The 13,051-nt window shown below is 38.6% G+C and overlaps 1 protein-coding gene across 1 annotated transcript; it reads right to left on the bottom strand.

Moving 5' to 3' along the window:
- Positions 1-939: 939 nt before the first annotated feature.
- LOC136263417 (HEAT repeat-containing protein 3-like) lies at positions 940-12,809 on the bottom strand. The gene is made up of 16 exons (XM_066057927.1): positions 12,629-12,809; positions 9,373-9,545; positions 9,248-9,323; positions 9,082-9,200; positions 8,929-9,035; positions 8,731-8,880; positions 7,590-7,735; positions 7,460-7,538; positions 4,684-4,760; positions 4,566-4,634; positions 4,432-4,514; positions 4,256-4,383; positions 4,109-4,197; positions 2,444-2,608; positions 2,218-2,394; positions 940-1,096 (listed from the first exon to the last, which is right to left on the bottom strand). Exons 1-16 carry the CDS (start codon positions 12,761-12,763, stop codon positions 983-985), a joined length of 1,887 nt encoding a protein of 628 aa, XP_065913999.1. The 5' UTR covers positions 12,764-12,809; the 3' UTR covers positions 940-982.
- Between the last annotated feature and the right edge of the window lie 242 nt (positions 12,810-13,051).

Consider the following 13,051-nt stretch of genomic DNA (forward strand, 5'->3'; position numbering starts at 1 on the left):
CCCAACGGACAGAAGTAAAAGAGCAAATCTACATTAATTTTAGTGATGTAACATTGCTCAGAAAAAAAGAATCCTGAAGGTGTCAAGAACCTCAATTTGTGAACTGAAAATTATAGTTGCTGTTATGCATAGTGTATCACACTGGGACCTTTTCACTGGCCAAACTTCATACTTTTGCCTTTGAAATCACTAAAAATGGCATTACGGTGTTGAAGTGTGTTAAGTGTTAAGCGCCTCTAAAAATAATTATTGTTTTAGTGCTGTTTTAAGGCCTGGATGAACTATGAAATGTTTTGGAATGATTTTTATGATTCACTATAGATCTTATAGCTATAGGCCACTAAGCTATAAGACTTGAGTTAACAACCCCAGCTGGACTATGAGATAAGTTATTGAAAGCTTCTTGAACCTGAAACCCCCTTTGAAAATTCCTAGATCCACCACTGAATTATTCATTGTAATAATATTATAATACATTTCACTGATCATGAGCTGTGCATGCCCACAAGCTACTTCCTTGTGTATGTAATGGCACTTTGGTTATTCTGTCATCCTTTATAATTGTGTCATTTTTTTTCTTCATAAAAGCTTTGCAATGCTACATGTTCCTCACCCAAGTGTAGAAATTAAGACCAACTTTCCTAAATTACCATTCTTGGTTGTCATAATGTGTGGGGTTTGTTGTTTGTCTTTTTCCAGAACAAAAAGATTGCAAATGGATTACTCTTTGTCCCTTGGCTGGGATTTGGAGGGGAAGTAGAGATATCTCCCATGGGGGGACTGGGGGTGAGGATGGAGATCAATTCTTCCAAAGAGTGATCCCTGAACTAGTGGAAGTTGTGTGTAAGTGAGTGAGTGTGTGTCTTATACAGCCGTGCATAGTATGGTTAACAGCATCAATATGCTGCACACTACGTACAACCGTTTGCAATAAAAAAATAATATGAAAAAGAATTAATCAATTAATACAATTACAAATACATCATGTTGGATGTTTTAGGTAGTCAATAAAGTTGGTGAGATTGTCTTCCACCATTTCAATCAATCCCATAATATGTCCAGGATGTTTTTCTATTGCTCTTCTCTCGTCCTTAAACTACACAAAATACCAACACAGTATGCATTTCAGTCAATTACACACTACTATGCAGTTTTCATAAGGCCTCAACAGTAAGCTATCACATTAGTAGTGATGTTTAACTATAATCATTACTGTGGTTGACCACTAGTTCCTGTCATTTGCAAACGAATAAAAATTTAATTTTAACTATTTTATGTAAGTGCAGATCACCACTGTGGGCTAAGTCCTGAACTACTCATTGGTTTTACAAACTGAATGTTGAAATTTTTGATGGGCAAGCAGTAGTAAAAAAGCTGCAATTGTATGAAGCTGATTTTTTATACTTGCATCTGTCCGGCCATGGTGAACTTTTAAAAAGCCATTTCTTTGTGTGACATGGTAGAACTAACACGTGAACTAAAGACCTGATAAGAAAAATAACTCAACACAGTGGTAGATAATCAGGTAAATAACATAATCCAGCCCCATTGAGCCAAGCGCGAAGGAAGAATTTACCCTGAAAAGCTAAACTTACAACCTGTGCTTCACCTTAGAACAAATGCTTCCTCGATTTCTATTAGCATGAGGTATTTCAAAGTGATGGCCTCCTTGTTCTAGGCCTTTCAAATTAATTTTCATGGTGAAACCATACGGAAACTATAACCAGCCACCTTAACAAGATACCATAAAGTCAGGTTGTTAAGCACATGTGCTTATAATTTTCGGAGAAAACGTTTTGTAAAAATCATACTATCTGTTAGGCGCACATGCCTAATAATTATGATGAGTGTAACACGGAATCACTACGTTGTAATAGAGTAGTTAATAGTTTGTGCCAGTCACCATGCCAGTGTGTAAGGAGATTTTCTGGGTGAAATCCTTCACGATAAAGCCAAGATTATCACTATCCCGATGGCTGCATACATAGCGAAGGGAGACCTCAAGGGAGACATAAGCACTTGAGAAGACATTAATTTTTCAGTACTTTCAGCTTTTCTTCCCGTTTCTTGCTTGTGTGTAGCTTTATCGCCGCATTTGGCCATGTGCACTTATCATCCATGGTTAATTACAAGAAATGTGTATGCGCTTAACAAATAATATGCACTTAATACACATGCGTTTAACAACCCGACTCTACGGTAACAGAAAACACTCACTCTCTGTTTGAAGGTGTCTGCTAGTTGTTGTAGTATAGGGATGACTCCAGTAGATGATAACAAGGTGGCCAGTGGTACACTACTACCAAACACATCATACATCACATCAACTGCCTCACAACATGTCCACAAACTGGTGCTAGCCTCAACACACTTCTTGAGGGCACCAGCAAACAACTAGAATGACAATACCACAACTCTATATTGGAAATAGCTATGGTCTTACTGATAATATCACTTTTGATTTGTGCTGATCTTGTTGCTCATTAGCGGCAGTGATTTTACTGGCCACACCCATCGTCTTAATCATGTTAGCCATGGTAGATGGATCACATGATCCAGATGATGTCACAACTTCACATATCCACTGCACCTGCTGATTAGTGAGACACTAAAGGAAATAAAATGTTTAGAGTGACAGCATATTTTTGTTACCAGTACACCACCATAGTAACTGATACAATATAGGTTACCCAACATGTAACATATGTGACCTGCTGAGCATAAACTGGCCATTTTTGCACATTCCTCAATTTCCATTTTATTGCTTCTCTGTTATCTATAGTAACAAAGAAATGTACAGCCAAAGTTTCAGCCTTTGTGATGAATAGTCTTGGAGTTATAGCGCTAGACAGTTGGAATAGGAATAAACTCAATTGTACAGCAACAATTATGGCTAATAAATTACAGGCACTTATTTAATCGATCATATCTCATGACTGAAGCAAACTATGAAGATGAACTTTGGCTCAATCAGTTCACCATGAACTGATACATAAATCAAGGTAAGAGTTTGCCCTGTATGTCTCAGTGTGGACAAAGAAGAAGGCCATTCCAACAATAAAATGATGATGGTAAACTTTATTTCTAACGCATCATAAATAAGCATCCGTAACTCATGTGCCGAATGCTGTACAAACATGAAGCAATGATTTTCTTACTCCCAATGAACAGGAGAATCTGGTGGTGTATAAATTTTATTGATTTGAGCTTTGTTACATACCAAAATAACGTGTGTAAAATTTTAAGGAGCACACGTATTTTACCCGGATTATTTCAAAACATTTTTTTTAGCAAAATAGAATTTTGCAAAAATGGCTGGTTTTTGCTTAGCAGGTCACATATATGGTGTACCTCAGTCTAAAAACACTTTAAATTCCCTAGAGATAGACAAAGGTGTTCAGAAAATTTATGAAGCTTACTGATAACTCCATTCAATTACTCTAATAGAACAAACATTTACCATAATGTACATACAAAACTGAACTACAAATGCTTTAATCAAAAAGCCACTTTTACTAAGATTGAACTGTGTTTCATCTCTACGGATTATGGTAAAATTTTATTTTTTTCCTTGTAATTGCAATTGTTTGTTTACTGCATAAATATGGCTGGCGAACCCACAATGCAGATCACATCAACATAAATAATGGTACCATGTGCACTCTAGCCATCAACTACTGAAAAGTGAAGTGGCCACATCATTACATAAGAATAGCAGTACAAGAAGCACCCCTGCAACCAATCCACTTAAAACAAACCAACATCTTGTACTTGTCAGTAGGACACAAAGGTGAGTCCTTGATGCATGCATTGTATGCACTGTGGTATGTCGAAAGATACCTGTCTGGCTGAAGTAACGTCTGACAGTGAGCCCATAGCCTTAGCCATTATTAAGTTTCACTTGTCTGAAGGCATCAGCCAAAAGAAAATTCCACTGAATAAAATAAAATTTGTAACAACTTATTGGAAACATTTCTGGTTGCACTAAAGACACTTTTGGGCTTGACTAATATGGCCAAGGCACCATGGAGGTATTGTGAGACTAGTTTCTGGTCAATATATATTTTTTGTGAGGAATATCCCTAACATGTACAGTATCACTAGAGACCTGTAGTGTTCCTGTTGAATTCAACTTATCGAGTATCGTCCACATTGCTGCTGTTACAGCCTCAGGAAATTCATCATCAGTAGCTGTCACTGCATCACAGAAAATCCAATTAAATGTGTATGACAAACAGGTTGCTAATACAATTACCTATTTTGCCTGAAGCCATGCTGTACAGAGAGTTCCAGAGAGCAGTCAAGTCACCCAAACATGTAGCTGGTACAATTGGTGATAGTGATCGTAATGCTGTAAGTGCTCGACATAGTACTAGACATAACCTACAACAACCATTAGTACATGTTGTATTACAGTCTTGTAATTGCAACCTGTTGAAGATGTCAGTTCTGATCTTAGCACTGCTGGTAAACTGGTTTAAATTGTGCTGAGGAGCTGCACACTTTTCTAATACCTAAGAAGACAGTACTCTAGCTGAAGTATGGCAGTAATAAGAGAGCATAACCTTCTGTGGTATTTGCTGTTCTACAAACAACTTCACTACAGTTTGCAAGTGTTCACTCTCGTCATCTTGCTGTAGTAATGAAATAACAACCCACAATCACATGTACAAAACTTCTCACCATAGTAGCAGTGTGTCCATTATCAATTCCAATGTCAACCTGTTCTTCTTCCATGTCCTCCCAGTCATCATCATCATCTATAAATTTAACAGTGAGTTGGTTGGTCAGGTGCTCCAGTCGTTTCATGTGCATGCACACACAAAAATTGAGGGCCTCCACAGAACATATTGAGCCACTAAAACATGTGAATAAAACAATTTTTTTTGATACTGCTTAATTATCAATATTGTGCGAGAAGCTCACGTCACAACTTGTGTTCATTTTCGATTCTTTGTAAGTGCTATCAATGGAAGGCATGGCAACACCAGATAGACTGATGCCCACTGGTAATCATGTGAACCTAAGGAATAACCCTGAGGGGGATTCTTCAATCAATAAGTGCCACTCCCAAGGAAGTGTGTGGTTTGTGAAACTAGCTCTCTAGCTGGATTGCCATTGGTAAGGCAAGCTTTGAAGGCAGTGTATTCATGGTTCATGTGCTCTGTTCTAGCCCCACAGGATGTAAAGTATAGATAGATTGCTAATTTACTATTACTTGAACTAAGTACTAGCATGGATGCTTCTTGTGCTCGCAAGGAATACTCATGAACCTTAAACACACACGTTTCAGCTGCCTTGAAAGCTACCAGTGGTAATCCTTCCAGAGAGCTTCACACAGTCTAACCAGCATTGCTATGCTTCCTGACAATGATTAAAGGGAGTGTCAAACAATTAAAGGCAGTACCAAAAAATCATTTTGTTTTGTGTTTTAGTGGTTCATTCCATTACATGGATTAGTAGTGGAGGCCCACATGTGCATATTTAGTGTGCGTGTGTGTGTGTGTGTGTGTGTGTGCGTGCGTAGGCGGATCTAGGAGGCACTGTCGGGGGGGGGGGGGGGAGCAAGACGTTTTACGTGTACAACAGTGTTTATTCCACTAAGAGGAATTCTAGTACACAAGTTATATTCAGTTGCATAACTTAATTCAGTACAATGATAGACATACAGTGTTTAGTTTGAGGAAATTTTTAAAAATTAGACCCCCTAGGTTTGAATTTGGGAGCATTTCTGATAGCATTTAGCTAACAAAGTGTATGCTTGCAATGCATATAAAGATTAGTTAGCCTATCTGAGATAAAACCTGTTTGATGGTAAAGTGTACTAAATCAAAATATAAAGGTGTACTGACATTAGAATTGTGACTGTTCTATTAGAGTAGTGACTGCTCTATTAGAGTATCTTGATCTTGGCACAAAAATTCTGCCTCACTTTCTTTACAATGTACAGTATAACTGTAAAATACATTTATAACTGTTGTCTTCTATTTGCCCATTGGCTTTCTACACTTCTGAATACAGTGCGAATGCATGATTCCAATTTCTGGTATCAGTATAGTACTGTGAGTCCAAGGGGGGCAAGAGAAGGGCCAGGGGGGGCACAGCACCCCTTGGCCCCCCCTCAGATCCGCCTATGTGTGTGTGTATGGTATGGTGTGTGTGTGTATGGTGTGTGTGTGTGTATGGTGTGTGTGTGGTGTGTGTGTGTGTGCGTGTGTGTGCGTGTGTGTGTGTGTGCGTGTGTGTGTGTGTGTGTGTGTGTGTGTGTGTGTGTGCGTGTGTGTGTGCGTGCATAGACGTAGCCAAGGGTGGGCATAAGCAGGCATTTTCCCAACCATCATAGTTCTTCACCCAACCAACTTTTTCCCAACCATCACAAGTAGCTAGCTAGCTGAACGCTATAGACCAGGTTCACTGCAGCGTACAAACAACCATGTGACACTGAGTCTATACCACATACCACATTGCTGAAACTATGACAAAGGCCCGATCCAATTGATTGACATCACGTGACGCATTTAGGGGAAACCCTTGGAAAGTACCTTTCACACTTCAAGTAGATGCACGTGACATGCGAGATGACAGGTTGTTTAAATTATTTGGGGATTTTTTAAATGGACTTGAAGTCTGGTGCCACAGTAGAGCTCACTAAACATCAGATTCTACCAGTTAAGGTTTTGTTTCAGTTCAAGCATGTTTTAGTCTACTACGGAAACTGAGTGCCACACACCAAAGGCATGTACACTGCCGATGAAGTCAAGTGGAAAAGAAGCAAATGCTTAATGATGTCAGATTGATAAATGCCATAAAGGACAGGGAAGGTTAAGTCATTGTGAAGTGTCACGTGTACCATACACTGATTAATCGCATTTATGTGGATACTAATCTATGCAAAGCGTATATTTGTTATAAATCAGTGAGATCAAACTGAATTCGTTACTAAGTAGCCTGCTGCATAACACATATGTTAGGTTTACCTGGCTCAAACATTAGTGCCCGTGACTTTTATTTAGGGGACGACGTTTATTTCAGTATTTCACAGGTCTCTCTACTTCCAATTGATTGTAACTTGTATTTCAGAATTGTCTTATACTTGATTCTTGTCCCAGGTTGATGTCACATGATGTCACATGACGATTGTCGCCAATAAGACCAGAGCTACAAGTTATAAAGAGTTAGGTGTATCATTTGCATGCCATGCAGCAGAATTTGTTTACACTATAGCACAGCTAGTTATAGATCTTGTGTGCAATTTTTTTTGATAATGCCTCACATGAACGTGAGAGTGTCTATGTGTGTATATAGCTATACTACTATGCCCAACCATCAGAAATCGGCTGGCTACGCCGCATGCATCTTTGATTCCTACTATACATACTGTAACACACACAACACACACACTACACAGGCACGCATGCACACACGCACGCACTACAGAACACACAAATCAACAGCTCACCATTCTGGTCATAACACAAGTTAGTAATCACTTCTAGTGACACTTGTTGAGCTAACAAGACATTGTCCACTTCACTAACCTGCACAGAACCACACAATATGTTACTGGAATAACATGGTGAAGTGTTCACCAGTTCTGTTGTTGTTCCAGATGTATTAGAGATGATCATTGTACTGACATCATGCTGTAACACCTCAGCTAACTCTTTAACAATGGCAGTCAACACCTGTTGTTTTAGCTGGTCACTAATTCCTTCATAAATGTTGTGGAATATTCCTGTAATGATGTCACTACATAATAAAACTAACAATACCATATATGGACATCCTCATGGTATGCACCAGTGGTGTCATACATTTGTGATACAAAATGTGAAATAATATGCCCTATACCATATATGGTCATAAGACTAAAGTACTATTTTTGTGCATATAGCTTGCCCATTGTAAGCTCTATACAAGCTTGAAGTCTTCAATCTCAATCATGCATTGCTTGCTTATTTTCCAGAATTCAGATGAATAGTGACCACAGTAAGGACATTTAAAGACCAGCTATCTGGTAGAACCATTTGGATCAGACACATGAGATGTTCCTGTTGTTCCAAAACCCTGACTACCTCTAGAGTTTCTTTTTAGTCAATAGCTTACAAAAAGAAACAGCAAAGCTCACAGTGCAAAGCTGTCTCAATACAGATAAGTATTGTATTGTTGATACTGGTTCTCATTATTTGACATATAATACAATACAACCAGATATCACTACATAGTGTTCATGTAACCACAACCAAGTCCCTGAGGTAATTCTTGAAATCATTGCAATGAAATCTACTCTAATAGAACAATCAGTTTTGTTATATTGCCTCTATGGCCTAAGCATTCTCTTACAAGAAACACTTTACCCCGGCCTAAAACAAAACCAGATAGAAGACAAGACTGGCATTCATATACAAGACCAGCAATCACATTTTCCTTTAAACCAACTTTATACCTCTCTCCTTGATATATTCCTCAGCATAAAACACAAATACAACTTAAAAGAAGGAAGGTCAATAAACACTTTTCGCTTTGTTGTTTGTGGCACTGTACAGAATTGTCTGCATTGACACCCAACAATAGCATTATAGCATTCATCTGAAAACTTGGCATTTGCAATTATTTCTGTTGTAAGGGTCCATACCCCCAGTGGCTAACAGGACCAGGCACCAGCTGTAATTTGAGGCACTGTTATGAAATGACTGAGACTCTAATGTACACAGTTACTATCTTACTCACCAATTATTAAGGACCTCACAAGAGTTCTAGTTCCCATGGTGAACTGGTCACAGGACAAGAGTGACTCGAGTGTAGTTAGGTGTTCCTGGTTGCTAGACAACCATTGTATTGCTGTCTGATTGTCTTCAGTAATGGTGAGTAAGCAATGACCTGTGTACTACTACAGTGAATAGGTCATGCCAATATTGAAGTGTATACCTGCTAGTACAATTACTGAGGGAGGGCAGGTGGGCTTTAATAAGGTAACCAATAATGGTACCACTTCATGACTGTTGATTGTGTCAATAACACACTGACTTAGTTCACTATGGCAACAACAGTAAACAATATTAATAAGGAAAAATAGATTACCTCATTACCCATACTGTCTGTAAGCACTGTGCTAATACTCGGGTGCACTCATCCTTCATTATGCTAGCTTGCCTCTCCTTGCCACTATCACAGCTGGCTTGTTCTAGTGTAACACTACACTACAATAAAGGTGTAACTATTACAGCTAATACAACACAACACTTACCTCCTTAATACAGCCAATCAATGGTAATATGATGTCATTGTTAATCACATCATCACCTCCAGCTATTATTATATTCCTGTAAAGGAATGAGTTTGTTGTGCTGGGAACATTGGTTACTATATTACCTTAGAGCTCCTGCGGCAGACTCTCTCACAGAAAAATTTTTATCATCTAATAATAACGTAACCTTGACAACAACCCCTTCAGTTACTAAGGAGTCCAGGGAAGACTTGTCAAACACAAAGTTAGCCAATGAGTAACAAGCCCATATTCTATCTTCAGCCTTGTTACTAGTAAGCTAAAGAAGAACAATTAAACAAGCAGTGTTTCACAGCTTCAATGCTGTTTGTTATATTAGAGTATTTCTGTAACCCTCTCTACCCCCAACTGAATTTGTTACAAGTCACTTCATGACTTTGTTTGATCTCCAAGGACCACTATGCTATATATCCTAGGAAACGTTGGCTACCAGTAGCACCTTGAAATGTATTATATAATTATAACTATCTAGCTTGTTTGCAACACATCTATTGGGCAGAAAAAAGCTGATACAAAGAGTACCATTTGTGACCAGCTGAACAAAACCCAGCCATTTTTGCACCTTCCTCAAATTCCATTTTATTGCATCTCTGTAATATAATCTATAGTAATAAAAGAGTGGACAACCAAAGTTTCAGCCTTTTATGATGAATGGTGTTGGAGTAATAGTACTTGACAGTTGGAACAGTGATCAACTCAATTTGTACAGCAACAATATGGAAAATAAATTACAGGCGCCTAGATAATCGATCATAACACAAGATTGAAACAAGCTACGAAGTGGCTCTATCTGTGCACCATGAACTGGCAAATCGATCAAGCTTTCCTTGTACTCTTCCATGTTAACCATTCCAACTAAGAAATGATGATGGTAAATGTTGTTTTTACCGCATTGTAAATAAACGCCCATAACTAACGTATCCTTTGCTGTGCAAACACGAAACAAAGATTTTCCATAAACAGGCGAATCCATTGGTATATTGATTTGAGCTTAATTTCAGTGCGTATGAACGTGATTAAAGCAAGCATAATTTTTTCATACAGCACACGTATTTTTACTCTGTATTTCAATACGGTTTTATGGCAAAATAGACTTTTGAGAAAATGGCCGGTTTTCCTCAGCTGGTTACATTTATGTATTTAGCAAAATACACAGATCGATGCTATCAAGAGTTTACAATATACAATATTAAGGGAGAGTGTCAAACTGCCAATACAGCATGTACAAACATATTGAGCAAAATTAGACTTTTGATCTAATAGACACATTTACTGGTGGAAGGCAAGTGTTGATATGTGTTGAGATGGCGAAACCTTTGTACAAACCAAGGTGTTGATATTCTATCTTACTAGTGTATTTGCTGGAATGTACTCCTGTTGGACACTCTCTCTTACTACTCAGAGGAGGGTGGAAGCGTTTAAGCACTGTTAAAATGAATTATGCAAAACCATCGATTTCTGGTGAACTAAAATGTGTGGACGATGCAACAAAGTATGACATCATTGTTTGGCTTTGAACATAAATACCTTGCTAGCGCTAGTATTGCTATGTGCGAAATATTGTTCCATCAGTCTTGCCTACAAAACTAAGCGCTTTTACAGAACAAAATACATCATTTTAATCCTTACACGAAGTACAACCAAGATATCTAGCGATCATCAGTGATCACTGCCCATTCGCTAGTTTTGTATTGGGACTATTGAGGATCACATGATTAAACTATGCAATTAAGGTAATATTTTCAAGTAGCGCCTGAAGCGCTTCCGCCCTCCTCTGCTTACTACTTTATATTATGAACTCTTAATGTTATTAATGAGCCACCATTAAACTTATCTGGTGCCAATGACAGTATTACTATAATAAAATTAACATAATTCACATCATTATGTTATAGCTATGGTGATACCAGCATATAATTGAGTATTATTCAACCTCACGATAGTCAGCAATAGCCATTCTTTTCTTCAAAACCTCTGCCATAGAACAGTATGAGAGTATGAAACACAATACAAACCAAACCCAAGACAGAAGTCCAAAAGAAAAGTTCTGTAACTACAATGCTACTACAACATTCAAACATAAGTATCACGGTTTTCTGAGTTCTTGAAATGCCAAGCGTCCACGTGTATCAGCATGTACAAACGCAGTTGTTCAATAGCGGATGTGCTGGTATCATCTACACTCATAGGAGTTTGAACAAGCCCATCCATACAACATAGTTACAAATATTTAAGGAACTGAGCGTATGGTGCTTACAATTTCAACTTGGAAAACCATGACACACCTAACATTTAAATGCTATCAATGATAAAGAACATATAAATGGGTAGGTAAGAACAGTGGACCCAGGGACCTGCATATATCTTGGAATTTTATACACTTCACAATATTTTATACTTGTACTAGGTACCTCTGCAAGTAGTCTTACATGGCCAATCCACTTTTCCCCCCTCGTGGCGTCTCGCACAATGTCTACACCAATTAGAAATTACAAGCATTTCTGAAGCTGATTGGATTAATTATAGGTCACTCGCTATTTCCCCAGAGTATTTGTTTACACAATGTTTCTAAACTTTAGTAGCTAGGTGACATAATGGACTATTGTGTAGGCTAGTGCAGCAGGCGAGCAATTACTAGCTAAGCCGAGCTACAGCAGCTCTTCATACATCATGGTGCATTTACACAATGTTCCTAAACTACTCTAGTAGCTAGGTGGCATAATAGACTAGTATGCTTATTGTGCAGCAGGCAATGGTCTATTAATGCAGTCAGCTTCAGATTTTTCAGAGATGCTTATATTTCTAATTGGTGTAAACATCGTGTCAAACATCATGACAGAAGAAAAGTGGATTGGCCATGCAAGACTACTTGCAGAGGTACCTAGTACAAGTATAGAATGTTGTGAAGTTTATAAAATTTCAAGAAGAGTTGAATCCCTGTGGGTCCCCTTGTCCCGGGTCCACTGTTTTTACCTACCCCATGTATATAATACCATGCCCCACTTCTGTCTCCGTGGTAGTCTCATGTGGCCAGGTCTGACCACATGAGACTTCCCCCATGGGTCCCCATCCATTAAGGGTGTGGCATTTGGGACAATTGACAACTGAGACAATATATTTTAGAAGTCAGTCAGATCCACTACAGAAACCCTTATTAGGGAGCAGAGATATAGTGGGGATTCGACAAGCTACTTAGCCCCTGTATTGCCATAATTGATGGGGCGGGGTTGCATGATATTGTATAGGTGTTGTGTGAGCTACCGCTCTACATGTAGAGAAAAGTAGTATCAGACTCCGGTAGAACCCTGTAGAAGCGTGTAATAAAACTTTTTTCAAACGTACCTTTGACAACACTGGCGCGTTTTGGTCTGGCAAAGAATCCTCCGCGACCTCAACTCTACTCAACTCATCAGCTGAAGGAAGATCGACAGGATTATGTCTCAGGGACTTCAGCTTCCTAAACTTCACTTTACCCATCACCCACGTGGCAGAGGCAGAGTAGAAACCAAACCCACTATCGATAATTCGGTTAAGTGCACTGGAAAATTTGATGCGAGATGTGATGAGTGCTGTTCTGGTTGTAGTGTGAGATGGAAATGGCATTACTATGCTCAAGCGACAAGTATAGTAGAAGGTTAGTGGTCTAACAGAAAAAATAGTAAACACAAACTCCGTACTGGTTTCGTGGCCGCCGTTAAATTACAAGAAGTCGTTTTTGTGACCTTCGAAATTCCGGAAATCGCTTACATGGTTTCTGTATTTTGT

The sequence above is a fragment of the Dysidea avara genome, chromosome 8 (genome assembly GCF_963678975.1).
Source record: "Dysidea avara chromosome 8, odDysAvar1.4, whole genome shotgun sequence".
NCBI lineage: Eukaryota > Metazoa > Porifera > Demospongiae > Dictyoceratida > Dysideidae > Dysidea > Dysidea avara.